General features: G+C 36.9%; 1 protein-coding gene across 1 annotated transcript in view; it reads left to right on the top strand.

Annotated features, from left to right (window-relative positions):
• The window catches only part of TMEM178B (transmembrane protein 178B), a 421,857-nt gene extending 395,117 nt beyond the window's left edge, over positions 1 to 26,740 (top strand). The window contains exon 4 of the mRNA XM_051962656.1: positions 26,472 to 26,740. Within this exon, the coding sequence (XP_051818616.1) occupies positions 26,472 to 26,722 (251 nt within the window). The 3' untranslated portion in view covers positions 26,723 to 26,740. The remainder of the gene's footprint in view (positions 1 to 26,471) is intronic.
• The last annotated feature ends 236 nt before the right edge of the window (positions 26,741 to 26,976 follow it).

The raw sequence follows: 26,976 nt of genomic DNA, 5'->3' as shown, positions 1-26,976 counted from the left end.
AATATATGCTAAATAAATGCTTATTTTCTTCCTTTCTTTCTGAGGCTCACTTTCCCAGTCTGTAAAATAGGGATTATAAAACTAGGAATATTTTTTCTTACCATACTATGCTGTTCTCAGCTCAGCATTTCTCACTCCTAAATTCTCTCTTGAGTTCCTAACATAGATTTTCAACTATCTTCAAAGTGGGACTAGTGACTTATGTGATTAATTAGAAAATGGAAAGATGGATCATATCCCACCTTTTCTGTAATAGCCAGTTAGCATTAGGATTTGTTTCCAGTCCAACTTGGGTTCAAATCCCTCAAAAACTTTGTCACTGTGTAACACTGGGCAAGTCACTTCATTCCACTAACCTCAGTTTCCTCATCTATAAAATGAGAGGGTTAAACTCAATGACTTCCAAGATCATTTTCAGCTCTCAATCTATGATTCTGTAATTCCAAACCTCTTCTCCCAGTATTCCTTTTTCTTCCCTTTTCTTCTGTTGTGTAAACTTCTGACCTTTCACTATTTAAATTGGGTTTTGTCCCCTCAAAGCAATTATATCCTAATTAATCCCCAAGTACCCACAGTAATAACTGAAGAAGTTTTAATGGGAAAAAACTTGTCTTGCCCTCTAGTATTTTTTGTTGTTCTTGTTCAACTCTCATGACCCCATTTGAGATTTTTCTTGGCAAAGATAATGGAGAGATTTGCCATTTCCTTCTCCAGCTCATTTTATAGATGAGTAAAGTGGGGCAAACCGAGTTAAGTGACTTGTCCAGGATCACACAGCTAATAAGTGTCTGGGCCCTGGGCCAGATTTGAACTCAGTCTTCCTGAGTCTGGGTCCAATTCTTTCTATTGCACTACCTAGCTGGGATAAAATGAATCATCGGATGATCTCAAATCTTATTACATTATCTTTCTGTGAACCTCCCTGCTCTCTGAATTTGACTGTTTTTCTCAGGGGCACCACTATTCTTTCCATTCACCCAGATTCACCCAGATTCACCCATCGTCTCATTGTCATCTTCAATTCCTCACCTATTCTTGCACCACATAACCAAACATTTGTCACATCTCATCGTTTCCAGTTCCATACCACCTTTTGTATATTTCTCTTTCTCTCAGCTAGTTCTTCCTTTATCTTTCTAGTTCAGCCTTCCATCCTCTCTTACTTTGCCTGTTGTGATAGCCTCCATATTGGTCATTCACTCTCAAGTGTATCCCTCTCCAAAATTTTTCTCATAGTAATCAAAATAATTTTCCTGAAGCACAGTTCTGACCATTTTTCTTCTCAGTAAACCTTAATGGCCCCCTCTATTATTTCATCTTCATTTTCATTCCTTTTTAAAATGTATCTTTTAATATGCATTTCATAATGCATATAATTATTTGTACAGTAGGATCTGTATATAATTTTCAGATAAGTAAGTATATGTTCAACTAGAAGTACAAAATATTTTTACTCATAGCTTTTTATGATTAAAAATGTTTTGAAACCACTGGCCTAATGGATCTTAGAGACCCATTAAAAGATCTTAGAGACAGAAGGGACCTTAAAGACCAACCAATCCAACTCCATAATTTTACAGATGAAATTGTCATGTATTTATCACAGTCTTTTTTGTGCCATAGTTACTTGTGTACACATCGTATCTCTCTGACAATATTGGGAGCTCATTGAAGGCAGAAAAATTGTCTTATTCTTCTTTGTGCCTTCTTCAACTCCTAACATATATCTTATATATCATAGATGTTCAATAAAAATTTAACAAATTATTGAATTTATAACCATGTACCCTAAATAATTTGAAATCTACCTCCCTTCCACATGTGCAAAAATGTTTGTAGCAGTCCTTTTTATAGTGATAAGGAGAGAATCAGTGGCAAGCAGAGAATAGTTGAATAAGTTATAGTATGTCAATATTATGAAATAGTATTGTTCTGTAAGAAACAACCAGCAGGATGATTTTAGAGAGTCCTGGAGAGACCTACATAAACTGATGTTAAGTGAAGTGAAGAATCAGGAGATAATTAAACATAGCAACAACAAGATTATGTGATGATCAGTTCTGATAGATGTGACTCTTTTCAGCAGCAAGGTGATTCAGGCCAGTTCCAATGGTCTTGTGATGCAGAGAACCATCTGCATCCAGAAAGAGAATTGTATGGATCACATCATAGTCTTTTCACTTTTTTGTTGTTGTTTGCTTGCATTTTGTTTTCTTTCTCAATTTTTTCCTTTTTGATCGGATTTTTCTTGTGCAACATGATAATTGTGGAAATCTGTATTTGAAGAATTGTACATGTTTAACATATATTGGATTACTTGCCATCTAGGGAAAGGAGGAAAAAAAAAATTTGGAACCCAAGATTTTACAAAGGTGAATGTTAAAAATTATCTATTTTTGATTTATTATATATTTTTAAAATAAACAGTTTTAATTTTAAAAAGGAGAAAAGAATAGACATAATAACAACAAAAAAGAAATCTACTTCTTCAAAAAATCTGATCTGTAATTGAATATTGTTCCTTCTTATCCAGTATCTAGACTGTTGGGGTCTCTATAGGCCTATGAAATGAAAACTAGATGGAAATTATAACTCCCTTCATTTTACAGATGAGGAAATTAAACCCCCAAAAGATTAAGTGACTTTCAAAGAGCGTACAGCCATAAGTAACATGAACTCAATCACTCACCTAGAAAAATATTAAATTATGAGTCCTTGAAATATTGAAGTATATTTCCCCCAAATTAAAAACCTCTAAGGTTTTTATCAGTTCTAAATCTTAAGAACTTTTACTTAGTTGGCCCTACTCTCAAGATAGAATTTAGTAGATTTTTTAAGGAATCAAAAATAGAGCAAACCCATTTCTCATGGAAGTGAAAGATCCTTTTCATCTACTCAACTATGTATATTTCTAAAGCAAATTTGGTGTTCAGAGTATTTGTATGTTCCATGGACTTCATGGAATGAATGAATTAAAAAGCATTTATTAAGCACTTATTATGTACCAGGCACTGGGGTTACAAGAAGAAAAAGCAAAGTGGTCCTTATTTTCAAGCAATTCACATAATGAGAAAACAATGCAAAAAAAAAAAAGGGCAAATTCAAAGGACTAGAAATCCTAAGGGGGCTGCTGTGTGAAGATAGAAGACCTACAGGGTCTGTAGGTCACATAAGCAGCAGTTTGGGTTAACAGCCACAGTCATAAGTTATTTGCATATGCAAGTGTCCAAAACCCAGTGAGACCAGAAATTTCTCATTCTTCTTTCCTATAGACATAGCTTGAGTTCTGGGTCAGGGTGAGTGGAGATAATTCTGGACAGGACCCAGATGGCTCTGGAGGAGAAACTGAGGCAGGTGACTTTGCACAGCCTTCCCTCACTTGAATCCAATTCACTTGCATGTCACAGAATCCTCTCCCTGAAGTCATAGTTCTCTTTGAAAAGGAAGGAGAAACAACATTAAGAGTTTGAGCTCTAACCACAGGTGGAAGAGTGAGGGTGGGGAAAGTGAGAGAAGTAACAGGTTAGAAAAAACCAACCCTGAAGACCAAAAGGCTCTGAGCAACTGCTGCTTCTTGTATGAGAGTTCAATTAAATTGAGAATCAGGGAGTGAACTTGTTGAAAAGTCCTGATCTACTGACACCTGTCTTTGCAGTGTGAACAGCAACACTTAGAGATAATTAGTTAAACTGCTATACTTAAGTTAAGAGGCTTTGAGTGCCAGTTCAGATTGACATACAGGATTCCTGTGGGTCTAGCAACAGTGACATTTCCATATTTGAAAGAATAGATGCATTTAAGGGAAAATAGTGGCTGTTATCATTTTCTACTCACCTAAAAGACCAGAAGTCCATTGTTACACAAGTTATAATTATCCATGGCTATGTCCCCAACTGACTGAGGGAACTAGATTTGTTTAGCCTGAGGAAGAGTAGATCTCGGCAGGACATAATAGTTATCTTCAAATATCTGAAGGATGTGAAAGAAATTCAGTCACATTCTACTTAATCCTGAAAGGAGGAATGAGGAGCAATTAGTAGAAACCACAAAAAGAAGGATTTCGGTGAGAAAAAACACCGCAGTAATTTGTCTTATCCAAAAGCATACTGAATTGCCTTGGAAGGAAATGAGACTAGTTGATTATGTTGTAGAGACAATCCTTTTTTGGTTCTGAATAACCTCACATAAATATATGTCATCATATATCACATATATAATTATAGATGGCATGCTCATGTGTTATATATAATATGTATATTACAGATATCATGTAATATATAATGCATAAATATTTACTACATTAGGTTATTACTGAGAGGTAGCAAGGTGGAAAGAGGTACAGCCTTAAAATTAGGAAGCTCTCCGTTCAACATATTTGCTGTGGAAAATTGGGCAAGTCACTCAACCTTTCGATGCTCTAGGCAGCAATAGTCTAAGACAAAAAGTTATAGATGTATAGCTGATATATATTAGTAGAGGGAACTAGGAGTGTCCCACATAATGAAATCATAGATCTAAATTACACACACACACACACACACACACACACACACACAATTACAGATTCCCATGACCAATTCTGAATATGTATTGGTGATAGTTTCCACAATATAAAGTTGAAAATATAGGGAGAAAATATCTCTGGGGAAAATCAGAGAGCCAAATAATTCTGTCAAGGGAAGAGTCACTGGGTCAGCCAATGGAGGTGCTGATCAATTGACAAGAGAAGGAAGAAATCTCTTTTTCCTCATGGATTAAGTTTTCTCAAGGATCCTTTGCAATTCTAATCAGTCATGGTTTTAAATGGAAATAGCAAGGTAAATTGGGGGTCATAGACCTGAAAACGAAGAGTGGCAGTTGGCTTAAGATTGAACCAACAAAGCCAAGATCAAAACATAAGGAATTCTATTCACATCCTTGTGTCTCTTCTGGTATGAAAGAGAAGTTTTTTTTTTTTTTTTAATTCTGTTCCAGGTTTTACCACTAGTTTGGCAAATGGGTAGCTGAGCCCTGTCAAATAACCAATGACAAATCATTTAATTATCACTCAACCTGAATCTCAAATAGGGGATTAATTAGACAAGGTAGCTCCTTGAGGCTAGGAGGCTGGGGGTAGGGTGGGGTAAGGAGTTGGCTGCCATCCCCATTTTGGCTGAGCTCAGGAGAAAATCTAGCCCAGACTGGCATAGTACAGCCTTGGTGCCAAGCTCTAAGAGCCAAGTACCTTCTGATGACTCATCAGCACTATCCAGGAGCCCAGGGAACAGAATGGCATCGAATGAAAGCTATCACTGAGTGCATGTGGATTTTGGAACTCCCAGTAATTCTCTAGTTGGGTGAGCATCAGTGCCACCTAATGGACATAGGTCCATGTGTGCACTGAATAAAAATCTCATTGCTCCCCCTTTTTTCCTCTGCAGGCACCCACAGGCACAGAGTTGCCCTGAGGATCATTTGAAGGGTGGCTAAGGTACCATCTTGAGAAGGCATTTTAGTTTAGTGGAGCAGGGATTCTTGGAGCTCTCTGAAGTCTTTTAATGTCTAAGAGAGTTCTTTTTATAGCAATCCTAGTATTGGAAATTCCTTTAAACTTCTCTGTAGGTAACATCACTCTCTGTACTCATGGCCCCATTTCTGTTCTTGGTGACTTGAATTCTCCTTTCCAACTTTTCAGGTTCCAGCTACTCCGTGATGTTCTTCTTACTATCCTTCCACTCATTTTTCTTCCCATTCTCCTCTTTTCCTCACTTTTTCACCACCTCCCTTTTCAAACTTAAAGAAAGGCAGATGAGTGAGAGTCATGAGCAGATCTGGAGGTTTGAGCAGCACTGGTTAACTGTTTCAGACCAATGCTGAAAGTCTGAAGGAGTCTGATATCAGAATTTCCCTGGAGGCCAAGTCATATTAAGGATATTTATCTGGCGTAAAGTACAGGATTTTTGCCAAAGAAGATCTAGGAAGCATTACTTGGAAAGTAAAGGCAGGGATCAGACATGGAGAAATCAATGATACTGAAGCCAAATATAGAATTATCATAATCAATGGCTAAATTTACAAACTCAGAGGTATTATTCTTATGAGGTATTAGAAGAAGGTTATTCTTCTCTATAGTCATCACTTTGGGCCTTGTTCAAATCTCTGTTAACATTCAGATTCTTGGTTATAGGGATCACCGGACAGAACTTACCAAGAAAATTTCTTTTCTTTCTATTGTCCCAGTCACATTGGGAATGGAAAATTACTCAAGGAACACGAATGAAACATCCCATTGTTAAATGATTTACAAACTAATGGCACAAGAATATCTCGTAACTTCCTCAGCCTTTTTCCAGCCACCAACATGGAAACTAGAAGTCTTGGAATAGTAGTGAGATCTCCTATGATTCTTCTTACAGCCAAAAGATGACTTTGAAGTCATCTAGTCTAGTCCCCCCATTTTGCTAATAAATAAACTGTGACCACCAGAAATCAAATGTTAACCTAAAAACACACAATTAATGCAGCAGGGCCAGCATTTGAACCCAGGTCATTTCATTCCAAATTCCATGGTTTCATACTTTGGATGTCATTCCTGCTTTTTTAAATGAGCCTGTCTTATTTATATTGGGGCAAACCCCGGCAACATATACACATCTAGGAGCAATGCCTGAAAGGATTGAAGAGGAGGTATGTTTCTTATAACTCTGGTTTCAAAACTTCTGGCAACATAGGATGACAGTCCATCTTATCCATCACTTACTCTTTCTCTTCCCTAAATCATTGGTGAGAAACATGTCCACAAATGCTTCAAATTCCTCTCACGTGCTAAATTTCAGGCTCTTTCCACAAGTTTAAAGTTTTACAAGTTTGTAGGGAAAGGAAGAAGAGGAAGTAAGCAGAATATATAGATTGTGTATACATATATGCATATGTAAATATATATCTATATGTGTGTATATATTTATATAAATGCCCCTATATGTGTACATGTATGTATATGTTTGTGTAGTTATGACATCCTCCACACGCACAAATGTACAACTAGATATCTGGTACTGGCAAATACCAGTCATCCCAGTTGCAGAGTTGATTGAGAATTCCATGAGAAACCAAGTAAGATTAGTTCTGTCTGACATCTCCTCTTTATAAACATATTTAGCAACACTGTGGGAACAGTTATCTGAGTGAAATTTGGCTAGAATTTTCTGCCACTTGACCTTTTGATTTATAAGCTTATTTTCAAGAACTAATTAGGATATTCCAACTCCAATGGAGAAACAGCATGATATAACAGATAGAGAACCGGCCTCAGGCAAGGAAGAGCTGGCTTTAAGACCTACCTCACCTACATACTGGACAAATCACATACTCTATCAATGTCTCAGATGGGCAACTTTCAAAGACTGTATCTCAGTCAACAGGCATTTATGAAGTATTTACTGTCAGACACTGTGTCGAGCACTGGCTATAGGTAGGCAAAACCAGTCCTTGCCTTCAAGGATCTTACATTCTAATGGAGGAGACAACAGCAAAATAAGCAGGTGTGTATAAAGTAACTTTAGATACATACACATCTATCTATCTGTATCTATAAGTCTAGCCTCCTTGACACTTTCCCTCCTTGTTCCCTCCATGCTCTCCATTGTCCTTGATGGAGTGTGTCAATCTATCCCTCTGTGATCCCACTGAACATCCATGTACCTTCCAGACCAAAATGCCCTTTTTTGGCCACCATTATTCTAAGAGTTTTCTTCTAAGAATTTATTTATTTGTTTTACCCATTATAATATAAACTCCTTGAGGCATGAGACTTTCTTAATTTTTTATTTGTATCCCCAAGGCTAAGCAGGATGCTTGGCACATGGTAAACACTTAATAAATAGGTTTTTTCCCCCATTTCTTTCTACCTCTGTCTGAACACATTTGTATAATACAGTGCACACTTGAGTCTTTTCCAAATCCAACAGGACATCAGTGAAGAAAAGGAAGAAGATAGAAAGCAAGATAGGTATCTTTATGAATTAATTTGTGTGTCTATGTATGTATCCATCCATCCATCCACATTTAGATATATGTACATATATAGACATAAATACACATATATAATATATATTAAGTACCTACTATGTGCTGGGGAAGTATAAAGGCAGAGGTCCCTACCTTCATAGAACTTACTTTCTGGCAAATAAAAGAATATCAAATATACACAAGAAACCCTAATATAAAATAACTAAAACAGAAAACTTTCCTGTTTTCTAGCATAAAAGGATATAATGGTCAATATGAATATACATTATTATTGCAGCTGTTACAATGATATCAGATCCCCTCACTAACCCTTCACACCCCTGAGGGCTTTGGATGAAAAAAAAAAAGATTAAAAGAAAAGGACAAGATATAATGAGAGGGAAGTAAAGAAGGAGGCAAGTGTCACACAAGGAACCTTCCGCTATTAGAATGGGTGTTACCGTGCAGACAGTGAATTTCTCTGCAGGTTTTCTTCTGGCTATAGATTGGAAGCAAAAAGTCTCTGAATGAGTTGGTGATTTGATTAGCATTTGATCTCCATGGAAACTTACACGATCTCAGAAGCAACTTCAAAAGCTTTCCTCCCTATAGTTTTTCTGGGCTGTTCCTGGAGAGAGACTTTCATGCTTTAGAGAAAGGAAAGTTGTCAAGGTAAATTCATAGTCCCTTGAAACAATTCCCAAAATGCCAGAAGAAAATAGTGATGTCTTTGGGAAAAAGGAAAGCCCTTGCTTTAGTAGAGCTGATAGCTGTTCCCAGGAGATAATCAGGAGGAGCAGTGGCCGCAAGTGGGAGATATGTTTTATCACATCCTGTGGGATGCATGTGTCCATGTGTGCACATGTGTGCACTCAGGAAGAAGGAATGGAAGATGAGAGATAGATTCTGGTTATATAGGTCAGTTAGAAACTGAAATACCTCTGGTACTCATAAATCACTCGAACTAACCTCATCATGACCTGCTTCTAGTAGTATTGGGGCAAGACCGGTCAGGATACTGCAGCATCAGGACCAGGATCAGAGTCAGGGTAGATCGATAGAACATGCCAGATAATGAGGCTAGACCAGGGAATCCATCATTATATGAAATATGGTACAATTAAAGAGAGGGGGAGGGGAAGAGAGACGAGAAAAAGAGAAAAAGAAGAGAAAGGGAGGAAAGAGAAAGAGAGAGAGAGGAGAGTACAGAAAAGGACAGGAGAGAAGAAAGGACAGATTGGAAAGTAGAGGGGGAAATAAGTAAATATTAGATATTTCCAAAATGAATACAAATTAAATCTGGAGAACTTGGAAGGATTTCTTGAAGGGAGCTAGAAGTTTAAAAGGAGAACATTCACAAAATCAAGAAGTTGAGCTCTGGAAGGGAGGGACAGTCTGTGCAAAGATGGAAGGTCAAGCTTGAGGAATAGCAAGCAGACCAGTTGGGCTAGAACATGGAATACATTAAGGCTAGTAATATATAATCAGCTTGGAAAGATTGAGGCCAGACCATAAAAAGCTTTAAATGCCAAGCAAAGAAATTTGTATTTTATCTCAGAAGCTTAGTGAACAGGGTGTGATATGATCATATCAGCATTTTAAGAATATTAGTCTGGAAGCTCTTGGAAGATAGAGAAAGAGGAGGCTAGATGTGGGAAGACAAATTAGAAGATTATTGCATTAATCTAAGGGATAGGTGATAAAAGCTCAAACCAGATTTGGGGTCATCAAAATAGAGATAAGGGGCAGATTCAAGAGATATTAAGGAGGTGGAATCTATATTACTTGACAACTATTTGGGTATGGGGAATAAATGAATAAAGAGTTGTGCAAAATTCCTAGGTGATGATGCTAGATGACTAGAAGAACAATATTGTTCTGTACATGAGCAGAGAAATTAGGAGGAGATGTGGGTTTATAAATAATGATTCATTCAGTTTAGTCTGAGATGTCAGTGAGGCAGTGTCTAGCAGGCAGTGGAACTAGAACTCAGGAGAGAGTTATTGGATAGATGTGTAGACTTGAAAGTCTTTGGAAGAACTGATAATAATTGGACCTATGGGAGCTAATGATTTCACCAAGAGGGATCAGAAATACAGAGTGAATAGAACAAAAAAAAGGAGAAGAGGGTCTAGAATTGAGCACAGGTAGGGAGTACAATATGAATAATCATCTTCTAAAGAAGACTGAGAGGAAATTAGACTAATAACAAGAGAAAAATAACAGAGCAGGATCACAAAAATCCATGGAGTAGGAAATATCTAGGAGAGCATATATGACAATGTCAGATACTACAGAAAGTACCATTGGTTTTAGCAAGAGATCACTGACCAGCTTGGAGAGCACAGTTTCAGTTGAGTGATGGGCATGGAGATCACAATGCAAAGCTAGTAGTGAGTAAATGAGAAAGTGGAGACAATCAGGATACACAGATTTTGATAAGAGTTTGTAAGTGAAAAGAGGAAAGATGTAGAATGTTAGCTTAAGGGAATAATAGAGTCAAGTAAGAGGTTTTTTGTTTTTTGTCTTTAAAGTATATGGGATATATTGGATTACTTGCCATCTAGGGGAGGGAGTGGGAGAAAGGGGGAAAAATTGGAACACAAGGTTTTGCAAGGGTTAATGTTGAAAAATTATCCTTGCATATGTTTTGAAAATAAAAAGCTTCAATTAAAAAAGGATATGGGAGAGCAGAGTGAGTAGAGTAGATAGAAAAGGAGCCATGTGATAAGGAAAGGTAGATAATTAGGGAGATAAAGTTAGCGAAAGGATAAACCTGGGGGAGGAAGAGATGGGGAAAAGTATAAAGGCCACAAATAGAGTGATTGTAATTGGCAAAAGGAAAGGTCACACCTTTCCCTAAGTTTGGAGCATAGGAAGGAAGAATGAGAAATGATGTTGAGAAGATTTAAAATATTTTATTAGGGAAGGAAAAGAGCATATAATGGATGGCTTCAATCTTTTTTACTCAGGTAGGAGCTGAGGAGCTTTGTTGAGCGGAATAGGAAAGGGGGTATAAAAGATAGTTTGAGGAGATGAGGTTTGAAACAGACATTGTAGGGAATTTGATAGTCAAACAGGAAAGAGTAAAAGACTTGGCATGAAGGAATAACAACCCAATTGAGAGTGGATAGCATAAATTTGTTATGGATCCAGTCAGCAGGATAGTGTTCCTCCATGGGTATTTAGAAGCACATGAGTAGATACAGAAGAGGCAGATTGTGGGAGCAATCCAAGATCAGCTTTTGGAAAGCCATGAGTAGAAATAGGACAATGGAGGCAAGGGATTCAAGAGTAGAAGATAGATGGAAATTTAAGCTGATTAAAGATCCAAATTTTGAAGAAAGAAAAGTGACATGGAAAAAGGAGAAGTGGCAGCTATGGTGAGAATAGAGAATGAGTTTCAAAAGGAGATAAATGGAAGAACAAAAGGTTAGGTTTAGAGGAATTTCAGGGTGCTGAGTCTGAAGGTAGAACTCTTGTGACTGATAAGATTAAAGGTATGACCATTGCACATCTGTAAAATGGGGTAATAATACTTTTGCTACTCACCTCATGAGGTTCTTGAGAAGATTAAATGAAATATCATCAACTAGAATTCTTTAAGTGCCTACTGATCCGAATTTAGTTTGTGCTATTATAATAGCACCTACCATATACTGCTACAAGTCCCAGTTACTTGTCAAAATATCTTCTTACTCTAGGCTCGGCCCAACAAGAATTTGTGTATTCACTGTTTGGGGAACAAGCTTTGCCCTCCAAGACCTTCTAATTGGTTAAAAAATCTAGGACTTATGCAAAATATTATTTTTATTTTGAAATTATAAAGAGACCTTTTGGTCTGGTTTCAGGAAAAAAACGATATAGGAATTAGCTACACAAATATAAATTAATAAAGGTCCAATCCAATGATATAATAACGAAGTCACAGTCTTGCAGAGTACTAGGAAATGGGTCTTCATTTACAAGAAAAGGCTAGACCAGGCAAGCAAAAAGTGTTTAAAAAAAAAAAACCATATATAGGCACATAAGCCAAATCCCCTGTTAATGAGCATGGTGTTGACTTGGATCAGATTAGGCAGGAGCCAGAGAGATTTCTTTCAGGAACCAATTTCCTTCAGGCACTTAAACAGCTGGGGCCCCAATCCCTCTAGGATTGAAGTAAAGGTAATTTAGAACTGAGCCTCATATGCACAATGGCTCCAAATAATGGTATCTAATGGGCTCTCCAAGCAGATGTCCTATGCTCTGGGAAGGTGAGAAGCAACAAGCAAAACATCTTTTTTCAGTGTTTCATGTTGTACTTTTTCCTAAAAAATCGCCTTGTATTTATTTTGTAAATATGATATTTGCGTGTGTCTATGTACCTCCTTGATAGAAGATAAATTTCTCCAGTTGAAGGATTATTTCATTTTTGTCTTTGTATCTCATGGACCCAACATATTGTCTAGACATGTAGGAAGCATTTATCAATGCTACCCTTATCGTAGAAATGAACAAATTTAAAGCTATAGAGGTTAAATAATAATAATAATAATAATAATAATTTACATTTGTCATTCACTTCCTAGTTACAAATCATTTTGCATCCATTATATTACTTGATACTTTCAGAATTACCCTCTGAAGTAGGAGACACAAGTGATGTTTCAATGATTCATTGATTCTATGATCTCATCCATGTAGGCTATCCCTCAGCACTTGAGCTGTTCCCTGTTATATCACATTCTCATTCCATGATTAATCAAACTTTTTTTTTCATCATTCATCTCTTGAGTTTTGTTTTTATGTGATTTCTTGTTTACAAGTAATAAGTGGAAGTCCACTTTCACTCACCATGTTGTCCCCATTTCTTAAATGAGGAAAATGAGACTAAGAAATATTTAGTGACTTTTCTCTTTTGTGAACTACAGTGATATGTGCGTTACCTGGAACAAAGAATAATTTTGAAACAGTTTCATTTTGTGACAGTAATAGTCATTTGTGTGTTTTTCCTTACTCTAGGCAGATTCACAATGTCTGACTTTGACCAGATAAAACTAGATTAAGCTGGTTTCCTAGCTTCAGTTATTTTTGTCAGTTGAGTGACAAATTTCATGTTCTACATGTTATTTATTGTTGTTCTAATTTTGTGATTTTTAGAATGTATATTATTTCAAGGTAATTGTAGAGCTTTACATCCTAAAGAACACACTTTAATAGTTGTTAGGGATATTTTAATTGTATAGTACTATTAATTTTAAATAGTATGACGAAGTCAAGTGTTTCAGGATCTACTGTGAAACAAGATCAGTCACATTGAAGGACAAAGGAAAATTAAGCAAAATAAAATAAAGCAATGTGAAAACCTGACAAACTATAACTATAAAACACCTTAATTAATCTTTAGAAAACAAAAGATTTTCAGAGAATTCTGAAAATCAGAGGGTCTGTTAGTGATTCTTCAACATTTAGTGCAGATTTCTTGAAGTCAGAAAAACAGTGAAGAAACCAATAAAAAAAAAAAGGAAGGAAGAAAGAAAAAGGGATATAGAAAGAGAGAGGGGGAAGGAAAAGAAGAGGGAGATAGGGAAAGGGAGAAAGGGAGGGGGAGAAAGGGAAGGGGAGAGAGGGAGGAGGAGTAGGAGGGGGAGAAACAAAAGGAGGAGAGAGGGGGAGAGGAAGGGAAAGTGAGGAAAGGGGAGAGGAAGAGAGAGAAAGTGAGGGGGGGAGGAGAGAGGGAAGTAAAGGAGGGAAAGAGGGAGAAAGAAAGAGAGAAAGAAAAAGAAAGAAAGAAAGAAAGAAAAAGAAAGAAAGAACGGCAAAATATGCTATTTGGAAAAACAAACCTTTCACGGAGGAGAGTACAAATATTGGAGGTACATAGTTTCAATGAAATGGTGAGGTTAGAAACTAGTTTACCAGGGGATGAAAAGAGAATAGAATGTGAGAAAGTAGAAACAGTGAACATAGCCTTTTCTAGGAGTTTGCCTATGAAAGTCAGGAAAGATATCTAGCATAAATAGTAAAAACCCTTGGATGATCAATACCATTCAAAAATTTTTTTCTGGTTTCTATTCATAATAATCATTTCCTATGCAGTGTATATATATTGATTTATCTACAGATATATCATCTCTCTCTCGATATAAGTATTTATATATATATATAAATTACCACACATATATTATGTATATACAGTTTATATATAATGAATGGTATTTTAAAATATGTGTGTTTTATACAAATTTTAACCTTTAATAGCTTAAAGCTGCAATAAGACTTTTGGAACATCCTGTATGTTGATTGTGATTATGTACATTATTGAAGTCAGAAAAACAGTGAGGAAACCAATAGAAAAAAAAAAGGAAGGAAGAAAAAGGGAGATAGAGAGGGAAAAAGAGAAAGAGAGAATGTATGTGTATACACATACAATACACATATGCGTGTATCTACATGCATATAGGTATGCATGTGTAATTATGGATGACATGCATGTGTACATGTGTTTATATGCATATAATCTATACAAGTATTGAATGATCTAGACAGCTGCTGAGGCACTGAGAGGTGTGTATGTATGAGTGTATATGGAGCCTATATGCATATACCCATATGGCTATATATGTGCATGCCTTTATATTAAATGCAGAATGACTATTGTAAATGTATGTCAACCTGGAAAAAAAAACTTAAAAGTAGTTTCTTAACCCTTTTTTATGTCATGGACTCCTTTAGCAGTCTTGTGAAGCTAATGGAATCCTCAGACTATGCTTAAATAACTGAAGGAACTACTCAATTTTATTTTTTTTTAATTTTAATAGCTTTTTATTTACAAGTTATATGCATGGGTAATTTTACAGTATTGACAACTGCCAAACCTTTTGTTCCAATTTTTCCCCTCCTTCTCCCCACCCCCTCCCCTAGATGGCAGGATGACCAATACATGTTAAATATATTAGAGGATTAATTAAATACAAAATAAGTATACATGACCAAACCGTTATTTTGCTGTACAAAAAGAATCGGACTCTGAAATATTGTACAATTAGCCTGTGAAAGAAATCAAAAATGCAGGCGGGCGAAAATATAGGGATTGGGAATTCAATGTAATGGTTCTTAGTCATCTCCCAGAGTTCTTTCGTGAAATACTCAATTTTAATTAGAGGTTAATGAAAATAAACATTTATTTCTTATCCAAGTTATAGACCTTTTAAAATCCATCTATTGGTCGTCCATGGATCCCAAGTTAAGAACCCGACTTAGAGGGGACATGAGAATTATCTTTGAGTATTTGAAAAGTTGGCGCACAGAGGAGAGATTAGATTTTTTTTTTTTTTTGCTTAAACTGAAAGGGCAGAGTTGGAACATGTGGGTTGAAGGCTTAGGTTTCATATAAAAAAACTTAATGATTAGAAAGAAAAAAAAAAGCAACGAGTTCCCTATCCCTGAGTCTTCAGGTGAGGAGTGAAGAAACCACTTGCCAGTGTACACGGAGGGGATTCCTATCTCAGAGCCGAGTCCTGTGCACCTTTGAAAATCTGGGATTCTGTGGTACCGGTTTCTTTGTTATTTAACCGGCACCAGCAGAACCATCCAGGAAAGGGCCCCGAGAGCGGCTCAGCTGCAGAAACGGGCCCCCTGGTATAGCTGCTCCCTGTGGCAGCAGCAGGAGCCCGGGCCCCTGGTGCCCAATAAATGTGTCGGCCGAGGCCCAGCAACGCGTGCCCTTTGCCAGGGCTCCTGCACAAGGGGCCCTCTCCTTAACTTCCTCCCTCTCCCCGAGCCAAGCTGTTTCCTCAGGGTGAGCTAGAGGCAAACCCTGTGACCTGCCTGGTGCCTGGCGGATGATGTAATGGTGCATAATTAAACAGTAATTTATATTCCATGCAGGTCTGTACAAAACCATAAAGTACTCTCGAGAGCTAAGTGCTGCTGAGGCATTTAATCTGAGCGCTTGGAGGGTTTCATGCAAATCTGCATTCCCAGAATGGAATTGGTCATTGCTGAGCTGGGGGTGGGGGGGGGGGAGGTGCTTATGGGAGGGGGGAACTCGTTTTCTGTTTGCTGGTTTGTTCATTAGTAGTTTTTTCAAGGTGGGGAAGGACTCAAAACGAGCTATTTCTTAGTCAGGGCTCAGTTCTTACTTCTGTCTCTGTCTCTGTCTCTGTTTCTCTCTCTGTCTCTGTCTCTGTCTCTGTCTGTCTGTCTCTCTCTGTCTCTCTGTCTCTGTTTCTGTGTCTGTCTTTCTCTTTCTCTCTGTCTCTGTCTTTATCTTTGTCTCTGTCTCTCTGTTTCTCTATCTCTCTGTCTTTGTCTCTCTGTCTGTCTCTGTCTGTCTCTCTATCTCTCTGTTTCTCTCTGTCTTTGTCTCTCTGTCTGTCTCTGTCTCTGTCTCTATCTCTCTGCCTCTGTCTCTCTATCTCTCGTCTCTTTCTCTCTCTCTCTCTCTCTCTCTCTCTCTCTCTCTCTCTCTCTCTCTCTCTCACTTTCTCTCTTTCTTTCTCCCCCTCCCCAGCCCAAACACAGTATGGAACAAGAGTTTGTGAATTGGATTTGGAGTCAAAAGCCTGAATTTTCAGCTTGTGAACTTGGGCCAATTGTTTACTTTTGGGGACCTCAGTTTCCTCAAATGTAAAATGACAGTTTTAGATTATATTATTTCAAAGGTCTCCTCTACCTTTGAATCTACAAAACCATGAGCCCAATGGAACAAGCAACAACCACCAATCTGCACGATTCTTTTTACCAAGGCCATCGCCATTCCAACTTGTTATACAGTAAGAAACAATGGTTTGTCCTCTGAAGAACCTGCCCTGAATAGATTATGTTGTTCCCTGAGACCCCACCTGATGTCGACAGGCCCTACCAAGGAAGAAACTGAGAATCCTCCATACTGATGGTTTCAGAGCTGGCAGACAAGGCTGGCCAGAACAACTCAAACCAGCAACAATAGTTATATAAGGTTCAAATCTCAGGGTTTTATCTGGGATTACTAAAATGTAAGGAGAAGAATGAATAAAGAAACAAAAAAGAGCTATTCTGATGTTAGAGCTGCCCAAGACTCAAACCTAGAAAAAGAGAATGATTCTAAAACTCCAACAAGCAAAGCTTCAAAGAAAAATATAATTTGCCCACACAATCACTTAGAATTCTTAGGCGAAATGAAGCAAGAGCTTTGAAAAAGAATTAAAAATTAAATCACAAATGAAACAAGGAAAATAGAGCAAAGAATTGAAAAAGAAATGAGAACTCTGGAAGAGAGACTTGGAAAGAGAATTTACAGTTTAGGACAAGAAGTAGGATACCTTATCCAAATAAAGAATCCTTAAAAATTAGAATGGTCCAAATAGAAGTTAGTGATTTCATGATAACAAGAAATATTAAAATCAAAGGATTAATATACAGAAAAAAAGTCAGGTCAAGGTCATATAAATCCCAAATCTGCTTCTTAATACCTGTGTGACTTTGGGCAAAGTTACTACTACAGTTTCCTTTTCTATAAAAGAAGGAGGTTGTCTCCTCCAGTTCTAAATAAGACAAGGCAAGTATCACCCTGCCATTCTAAGGGGGTAGATGGCTTCACACAAGCAAACTTGAAAAACATGGGAAAACATGCAAAAGTTCTCTATAACCTTCTAGTTTTGTACAAATCACATTTTGTGGATAAGAAAAGCGAGCTTATGTGATTCTTTCTAAATCTCATATTCACCTATCCTGGCATAGCCTTTAAAATCCTATTAAGGACCTTGATTTCTTTAGTAATGATTTCTTCTTGTGCTAGAGGCAACTTGGTGAAATGATAGAACTTGTCATAGCCTAGGAATCTAAATTTGAGCACCAAAATCAATATTTGATAGTCATTTAGCTTCTCTGATACTCAATTTCTATCTTTTAAAAATGAGGATAATAATTTTATTATTATCTTTTACATTTTTATAGAATCTAGTATAACATAGAACCTATTATAGTATGTATTACATATCTATTATATCTATTTTATATATACAATCTATTAAAATTACACATAATAGAGAGGTGTGTCTTGACAATGTTGTAGATTCAGTTTCAGATACATTTCAATAAAGCAAATATTACAATAAAACAAGTAATATGAATTTTTTTTGTTTCCCAGTGAATACATTATACTCTAGTCTATTAAGTGTGCAATGGAATTATATATTAAAAATGTACATACTTTAAAAATTACTTTATTGAGAAAAAAATTACCTGCTAATCATTAGCTGAATCTTTAGCAAGAGATAATCTTTTTGCTGTGGAGAGTCTTGTCTCAATGTTGATGACTGCTGACTGATCAGGGCAGTGATTGCTGAAGGTTGGGAATGTTGTGGTAATTTTAAAAAATGAGACAACAATGAAGTTTGCCACATCTATTGATTCTTCCTTTCACTTGAACACTTAGAGACCACTGTCGGGTTATTAATCGGTCTAATTTCAACATTGTGATATCTTAGGGAATATTGAAGCTTGAAGAGAGGAAGAGAGACTGGGAAAGGCAGGTCAGTGATGTAGGCATTTATCAATTAAGTGTGCCATCTTATATGGGTATGGTTTCTGGCACCCTAAAACAATTATATTTTATTATTAAAAAAAATACCTTGCTCTACCTACCTCATTGGACTGATATAAACTATAAAATGCAAAAATAATATGAATTATTATTACTAATGTTGATATTGACTAAACTTGGACTTGTTGCTCAAGGCTACTATGGCTGCTTCCATTCAGGATTCGTAGCTATTATTTCTTCTGCTGCTTTCCTGGCAGATAGTGAGTCAACGAACTTATTTGGAATGGAAAACACAATTTTTTTTTCATCTCACCCTGTCTGTGCATGCTAATATGACAATAATTATGAGGACAGGTGTACCGCCTTACCTATGGTATTATAGACCTAGACATCAGATACCCACATCTGCCAAGGTTTAAACATCCCAAGTTGCAAGATGCTGCTATTTCTCTGTGAAAATCAGCCCAGAAATCTAGGACTCTGTCTCTCTCAGCTACAAGAATACAGAGCTGAAGCATGCATTCAAATTCCCTTCTTCCCCTGCATTCACTCCCAGACTTTCTACTCCAGTCTTTGATACCTCATTTTTTCCTCTCCTAAAGACGCAATAAGTGATCCATATTCAACATATCCAGAGATCCAATATTGCCACTATATCAAACCAAGGAATATTCCTTAAATAGTCTAGGAGAACAATTCATGATTGCCAACAGTCTAAGGAATACTGAATCTTCCCAAACCCAAATCTGCTTTTCCCCAGGGAATTTCAACCTCAACACTGAGTAGTTTTAACACACCTAATAATGTTGCAAAAAGGAACAGCAAGAGTTAGCCCTCAAAAACAGGTTGATGGATTACCAACATAAGTGCTTATGTCAATATTTCAATATATCTGTGATCTCATTTGTGAGAATGAAATGACATCGCCATTACAGATGGCAACCTCTCCACTCCTCATACTACCAGATTTTTCTCCTTGCCTTGAGTGCTACATTATACCTGCCTGAACAGAAACAGCCAAGGGCTTCATATCCCCCAAATGCCCAAGCACTGAGCTGGGATATGTGGTTGGTGGATAGAATTTTGGCAGGAGTTCAATTTGTTATACAAACAAGATGAAGATTATTTCTCTCCCAGTTAATATGTGACAGAGCAGAGACTTGAACCCAGCTCTCTTAAAGTTTATTTGAGTTGCAACTTGTGTTCTTTCTTCTCTGCCACCCTTTGTGCTTCCTTTGTGATGTGCATTCTGAATACTGAATGAAAAACCCACAAAGAACATGTTTAACACTAGAGGGTATCATTCCTATTGTCATAGCCTTTTAGAGAGAATTAATTTGTAGGGAATGTTTCATTTAAAAAAAATATTTTAATTAAAAATAAAAACCACAGGAATTCAATAGAAAAATTAAAGACAATAGAAAAATTTTAATTAATGAATATGAGAGCAAATTACAGAGAAATTCAAAGCTGTGTGTAAAGAGAAAAACAAATGCAAGGGCATCGTGTTATTAACTCTATGGTAGCTTAAGAACCATACAGTGGTAATGGGAGTAATGATTATTAAGGTATTATGGTGTGCTTGTACTGACTTGAGAACTGATTGTTAAATTTTCAATGTGACCATTTATGCCTTAAATGCTACAAGTCAGAGTTTGGTTTATAGTCTAGAATTAAGAAAATGGTGGAGAAAATGTTAATGATTCAGGTTAAACTTTAAAATGTGTCATGCATTTTCAGAACTGCAATTGTTCAACATTTATCAGGTTACCACTGGGTATAATTTAAAAAATAGATTAGGAATCATTAAGATTTGGATTAACAGACCAAGTTACTTAAAACTCTCAGTCTCAATTTTCTCATCTGTAAATCTGTAGCATTTGCCCACCTATCTGTTACAATCACTCAAAAGAATTCAGCCTCTATCCAGAAAAAGCCAAATATCCAACTTACAACATACATATAAATAGACATGTAGTTCATCATCATCATGTATATCATGTACAAATGGACAATGATCTAGGTACAGAACTGAATAGAAAGTCAAGAGAGGAATGGATTTTCTTTGGAAAGTTGTGCAGTATTTTTTGTGATCTCAAGCTTCTTCCTGAAACAAAGACTTCTTTTTAGCTTAAATATTCCTTCAGAGATATTGGAATGGCTGCAAGTCATGGAATACCACAGTCTCTAAAGACATGAAGTTGTGGATCCCCCAAAAGACAATGGAAAGGCACACAACAGACATGAATGAGTTTCAGTAGGCCAACCGTAATTATATAGAAGTCAAATAAAAGACCATCGGAGAGATGTATGATTTAGAGAAAAAAATAAAAAGATGGGTTAGTCAGAATGAGTGACAGAAATGAAGGAGATCTGATGACCCCCACATATGCTCCATCTCCACTGATATTCATACAGTGACCCAAAATCTAGAGGAAAGCCCCCAGCCTTTTGGGTGGGCCCCAGGTCCACCAAATGGCCAAGATCCAAATAGGGTAAAAGCTACTCCACTGAATAGAATTAATAAACTCAAAATATCAAAGCACCTACCTCATAGGTTTGCTGGGAAGATCAAATGAGATAATGTATATAGACAACACATTCTTTAAATCTTAAAGTGTAAGACTGATTATGAGACAGAAGGGACTGAGAAGTTACTTGCTTAGGAGCTGGAAAGAGGGTCCAACCATCCTTTTCTTCCTTTCCTCCTGACCTCAGTTGGCCTGAGGACATTGGAGGATGCAGGAGAGCAGGAAATCACAGTCACTCTCCCTCCTCACTTTATATAGGAACCTAGTACACAGTAGCTCATACCTTTCTGTCAGTTAAGTAATACAATGAATGGGGTGTTAGTCTTGGAATCAGGAACATCTATGTTTGTTTCCTGCCTCAGACACTCATTGGCTGCTTGACTTTGGACTTCTCAGCCTCATTTTCCTGACCTATAAAATGGGTGTAATAATAGCACCTACCTTATAGGGTTGGTGAGAAAAAAATGAGATAACTTATGTAACATGCTTTGCAAATCTTAAAGCTGTTAAAATATAACTGCTATTAGCTATTATGATGATTACCTTCCACATAACATCAAATGAATCTAATTGATGATAGAGAAGTGGTAGAGAAGGGAATATGAGTGGGGACAGAGAGAACCAAAAGTAAAAGGTCAGCAAGAGGAAAAGATATTAGCTTGAGAATCTCTTCTTGTCAGTGCATTTTTGGGGGGAAATTGGCAGTATATATGAAAATCAAAGAAATATTTAACAATTATTTCGTTTTTTATTGTCTCTACCTTACCCCTCACAGGTGAAGTTTATAAACTAGGGGATCTTTTAGAGTGGCTAAGAGGAAATAGCTAGGAAGAGGACTTTGAGGGATCTCATTTCTTGTGTTCTTATAACTAGTGCTTAGAACAATTCCTAATACACAGTAAGCACTTAAAAATGTTAACATTTATCCATTCATTCTTTTGTTCACTCATATTGTTCCCATAAACACCAATAGTTCATATTATTATCAGTCTGTGGTGACTGCTTCTAACTTCATTATTGATCGTCCCAGGCTAAATTGGCCCATGAATCAGATCTAAAAGTTTCCCAAGGGGACATTAGCTACTTGATTCTCCTTTCCAAAATGGGAAGCCCAAAAATGAATCACCACAAGGACCCCTGTGTACTTGATTAGTGTCATGGCTTTAGACCCACATCTCTAGAACCTGAGTATTGCTGATTTGACCACTTCCTGTTTTTTGTTTTTGTTTTTTCTGACAATATTCAAATTCACAAAGTTTAGTAAGCCCTATCCAAACTTTTATAGTGCTATTCCCAAAATTAAATGACTTGCTCATGAAAATAAATCTAGAAAGAATCTGAGGCATTTTTCAAATCCATGTTTCCATAGCATATGTATTCACTATACTTAGAACTCATTCCGAAGATAGGGAAATGGTTTAATACACATTATCTTTGTTTTCCTCTTATGTAATCCTTTGTTTAATGTTGTTAGAATATTTGAAGTTTCTAAAAACAAAGCACCTTATTCCCAGCAGGCCTTAGACTTTAGTTTCTGTCATCTATCTGAATTTAGATTTACCTTAACATAACATTCATTACAAGAAAGATGGTGTGGATACAAAACAAATATTATTTAATCTTTATCTACCATATAACTATATCCACATATGGATCCAAACATTCTTGATCAATAGGGAAATAAGAATATGTGATTTGCAAAAGCATCGCCCAGCATCTCTTATCTACTTTTCCCTCCCCATTTTCTGTCCTAATCCATTGCACATTTCTTTCCCTATCACTCTCTCTTTTTTCACTTTATTTCATCTTGGGCCCCTCTTTTCCCAGAAGACATAAAAGGAAGCATCTTTCATTAGCTCCCTTTGGTTGACCAAATAGGCTCACACAAATTGTTTAACTTTTCCTGTGAATGAATATTATAAACATCTCACTTGGGATAACGCCAGCAAAATTAGAAATTAATCTCTCCATCTTCTTTACCCATCAGTGCCATAATTATCAGGACTTTATTTTTTAAAGCAAGATATCATCCTTAAATGAATGCTGTTCCTTGGTTTTGTAAGTAAAGATGATGTCTACAATGGTGAAATTATATTGCCTTGGGTTATGAACATGTTGAGAAGAAATCAACCAGCATTATTAAGAGTCAGCAACGTATCAAACACTGTGCTAAATAGAGGAGGCTACCAAGAAAAGGTAAAGACAGTACCTGCCTCTAGGATCTTACATTTTCATGGGGTGACAACATGTATGTAACTAGGTCCACAATAGATTCAAGGAGCTGGAAGGTAACCTTAGAGAGAATAGCACTAGCAGTTGGAACAGGTGAGTAACCAGGAAAGGTTTCTTGCAGAAGTTGGCATTTGGGTTGGGTCTTAAAGGAAGGCAAGAAATCCAAGAGGTGGAGATGAGGAAAGAGAGCATTCCAGGCATGGGGATCACTCAATATAAAGGCACAGAGACAAGGGACGAAGTGTCATGTGTGAGGATCAGCAAGTTGGCCAATATAGCTGGACCACAGAGTTTGTGAAAGGGCATAATGTATAAGAAGACTCAAAAGGAAGGAAGGGAGCAGGTTGTGGGAGTTTTTAAAGCCCAAGGAGTTTATATTTGATCCTACAAATAACAAGAAACCACTGAAGTTTGCTGAGTGGGGGAACAGGTGCCATAGACAAATCACTTTTGGCAGCTGTTTAGAGGATAGATGGACATGGAGAAAGACCAGTGAGATGGCCATTGGAATAGTCCTTGTGGAGGTCTCAAGGACAAGATCCAACAACTGGATGGCAGGGAATGAGAGTAAAGAAGGACAAAACCAAAGTTTTCAATTTGAGTGACCAGGAGGTTGATACTACTCTTTGACAGTAGTTGAGAAATTCATACTGGGAATAGAATTAATAAGGGAGAAAAACTGAGTTCTCTTTTGGGTGTATTCAGGTTTTGGTGAAAACATGAAAATAGAAAAGGCAGATAAATTAATAGCTAGTTTTACATCATGTTTTATGTTAATCATCTCAAAGGGCTTTAGAAATCATGTCTTGAACCTCTTCATTTTACATATGAAAAAACTGAGAATGAGAGAAGTCATAGGTTTTCTACGGTCACACTATAAGTAAGTAAGCCATGATTCAACCATGGTCCTTTTCTTTCAAATCAAAGTCTCTTTGAAGTACACTGCTCACTTCAATCAATCAACAAGCCTCTTTTAGATACTGAGACAGACCCTGGAATTTCAAGACAAAAATGAAATAAATCGTACTCTAAGGGAACCTATATTTTCTTGAGGAGACAGCATGTACTTTATAAGTATATTCAAAATAAATGCAAGAAAACAAGCAAAAGGAGACGCTTGCATTTGGGTAAGTCAAGCTTTATTAGAATTAGAGTAATAGTAATATTAATAAAAAAGGTGATAATTACATAGTGATTTAAGGTTTTCAAATAGTGTGCATACATCACCTGATTTACTTATTAGCCTCAAGGATTCAGGGGTCATGTCATATTTTTATTAATGTCTTCCAGAAAGTTTAGCACGGTTCTTTGAATGTCATAAGCTTTCAACTGAGAAAGAAAGGAGAGGAAAGAGAATAGGATTAAGGGAGGAAAAAAAGAGAGAAATAGGTTAAAAGTTAACCTGCATCTTCCAAAAAGAAATTTCAAGTCATTAAGGCCTACAATCTTATTTTGCCTGAGAATAGGCATTTAAACTCTCCAGAACTCAGATGTATATGGTGTGTGCATTTTGGTAGGGAGATCCTGGTACCCATGTCCTTCCATGATTCTCTAACAGGAAACTTTACCTGAGATGTTGCTTGTGCTGACTTCTGAGGTATTTGATAGACACCCAGGGAATAAAGAAAAAGAATGGACTAAATCCGTGTTTGTTGTTGGTGTGCTGGCTGTGCACAACACTATGCTGGGTTCTGGGCAGGATATAGAAGTATATAAGGAGTGTTCCCCAAATTCAAAAGCTTAGTTTCATTGGGGAGACAAAACAAATGCTAATGAAATAACTCATGAATAACACAAGACAGTAGGTCCACCTTGTGCTATTATAACAGGTAACTTTTTTAAATTCAAAAAATATGAAAATACATTTGCTTTGAAAATCATCAACCATTTTCTGTCAAGTCTCTCTACAATTTCTCTTTCTTTGGGTTATACATTTAGAACTAAAATCTTTCCCTTTCTTAGTTGTCTTTCAGGATTCTCTATCCTCTGTATTTATGTTTGCAATTAATACAGATTGTGGTTCTGAAGAAGCTCACATATTTGATAAATATGAAACAAATTGTACTGAGTCTAGAAAAATTGAATTGTAGAGAAATGTCAAGTTCCATCATATATGGAAAATATAATATATCTCTTTCCCTCATTTATCCTATTTCCTAATTATCCTAATTCTCATCCTTCTTCTGGCCATCCACCCCTAGTGTCAAGGGCTTCCATTGTTCCCTGAAATCAGAGATGTCTGTATCTTGAGTTTTTCACAGCAAGATATGAATGCCCCATGGAAGATCTATTATTAGTTGACAAAATCATACTCACCATGTTATCAAAGAGTATAGCAGTTTGTCATATTAGAGAGATGGAAGAATGTGAACAAGTAGGTAAGCATATGCTCGTAATCACTTAAGTCACATGAAATATTTTCCCAGCCATTGTCCCTGTTTGAAGTAATTAATGTTAACTTGTAAAAACTGCAAGAAATGTTTCTGATTCTAATGGCCCAATTCTGGCAGCTGGTCTCAGCCTCTGTAAAATATCCCTATATGTTAATAAATTAAAAGAACCTCACCAAAAAAATTTATAATGATATAAGTTGATATCTTATCACCATTTAGAGAAGAACTCTTGAATTAGAGACAGTTTTTTGTAGATTGGTATTGAGATAAACACAGTATTATGTAGGACTTGATGCATACAGCCACGAGAAAAAGAAGTTATAGGAATGGTTTCCCAAATGGGGAACACAAAGCAGAGGGATTTACTGAGTTGTTTCATCTCCTCTAAAAGCAGTGAAATAAGGAAACTCCTAACCTTCCAAAAGAGGAAAAAGTCTATTATTGCTTTGTCTCACTCCATCTTACCTCACACGCTGATGAACTGTTATTTTTGTGTGTGTTTTTTCCAAGTTATAGTTTCTGAGTCTGTCTCTGCCTCAGGGGAGAGTGGAAAGGAGTGGGAGTGGTGTTCCACAATCTCCTCCCTGTCCTCATCCTCTGGAAAAATCCCAATTGGGCTCTTGTTGACACACATTTCATGGTATCTTTTCCTACCTGAGACTATTACAGAAAACAAAAACAAAAACCAACAATAAAAACAAACAAATAAACAAAAAACCCTCGGTAATATTCACTTTTCTTTCTTTCTCCCTCCCTTTCTTTTTCCTATTCCTTCCCTTCTCCTTTCCTTGTCCCTGATCCCACCCCTTTTTCCTCCAGGAACCTTCTGCATCATTTCACTGTGCACCTGTGTGGCCGGGATCAACTTCGAGCTATCACGCTACCCACGCTACCTGTACGGACTACCTGATGACATTAGCCATGGCTATGGATGGTCCATGTTCTGTGCGTGGGGGGGCCTGGGACTCACGCTTATCTCGGGCTTCTTCTGCACGTTGGCCCCTTCTGTCCAACCTGTCCCCAGGACCAACTGCCCCAAAACCAGACCCGAAAACGGGACAGTGTGCTAAAAAAAAAAAAAAAAACAACCCCCATATATATATATAAAATATATATATATATATAAAATATACATATATAAAACAGAAACTAAAGCAGAATGGTGCCAATGCCAGGAGAGCATTGAGTTGGCTCAGGCACCCATACCTTCACAGAACTTTGTGTTGCTTCATCCTTTCTCACTAAGATGGGGAAAACTCTGTTGTCATATGGCTCTTCCATCAATTCTTAACTTATGGCTTCATGATTTTTTGAAGGTTGAGTG

This window comes from Antechinus flavipes, chromosome 5 (genome assembly GCF_016432865.1).
Source record: "Antechinus flavipes isolate AdamAnt ecotype Samford, QLD, Australia chromosome 5, AdamAnt_v2, whole genome shotgun sequence".
Classification (NCBI taxonomy): Eukaryota; Metazoa; Chordata; class Mammalia; order Dasyuromorphia; family Dasyuridae; genus Antechinus; species Antechinus flavipes.
This window is presented reverse-complemented; position numbering and strand designations above follow the sequence as displayed.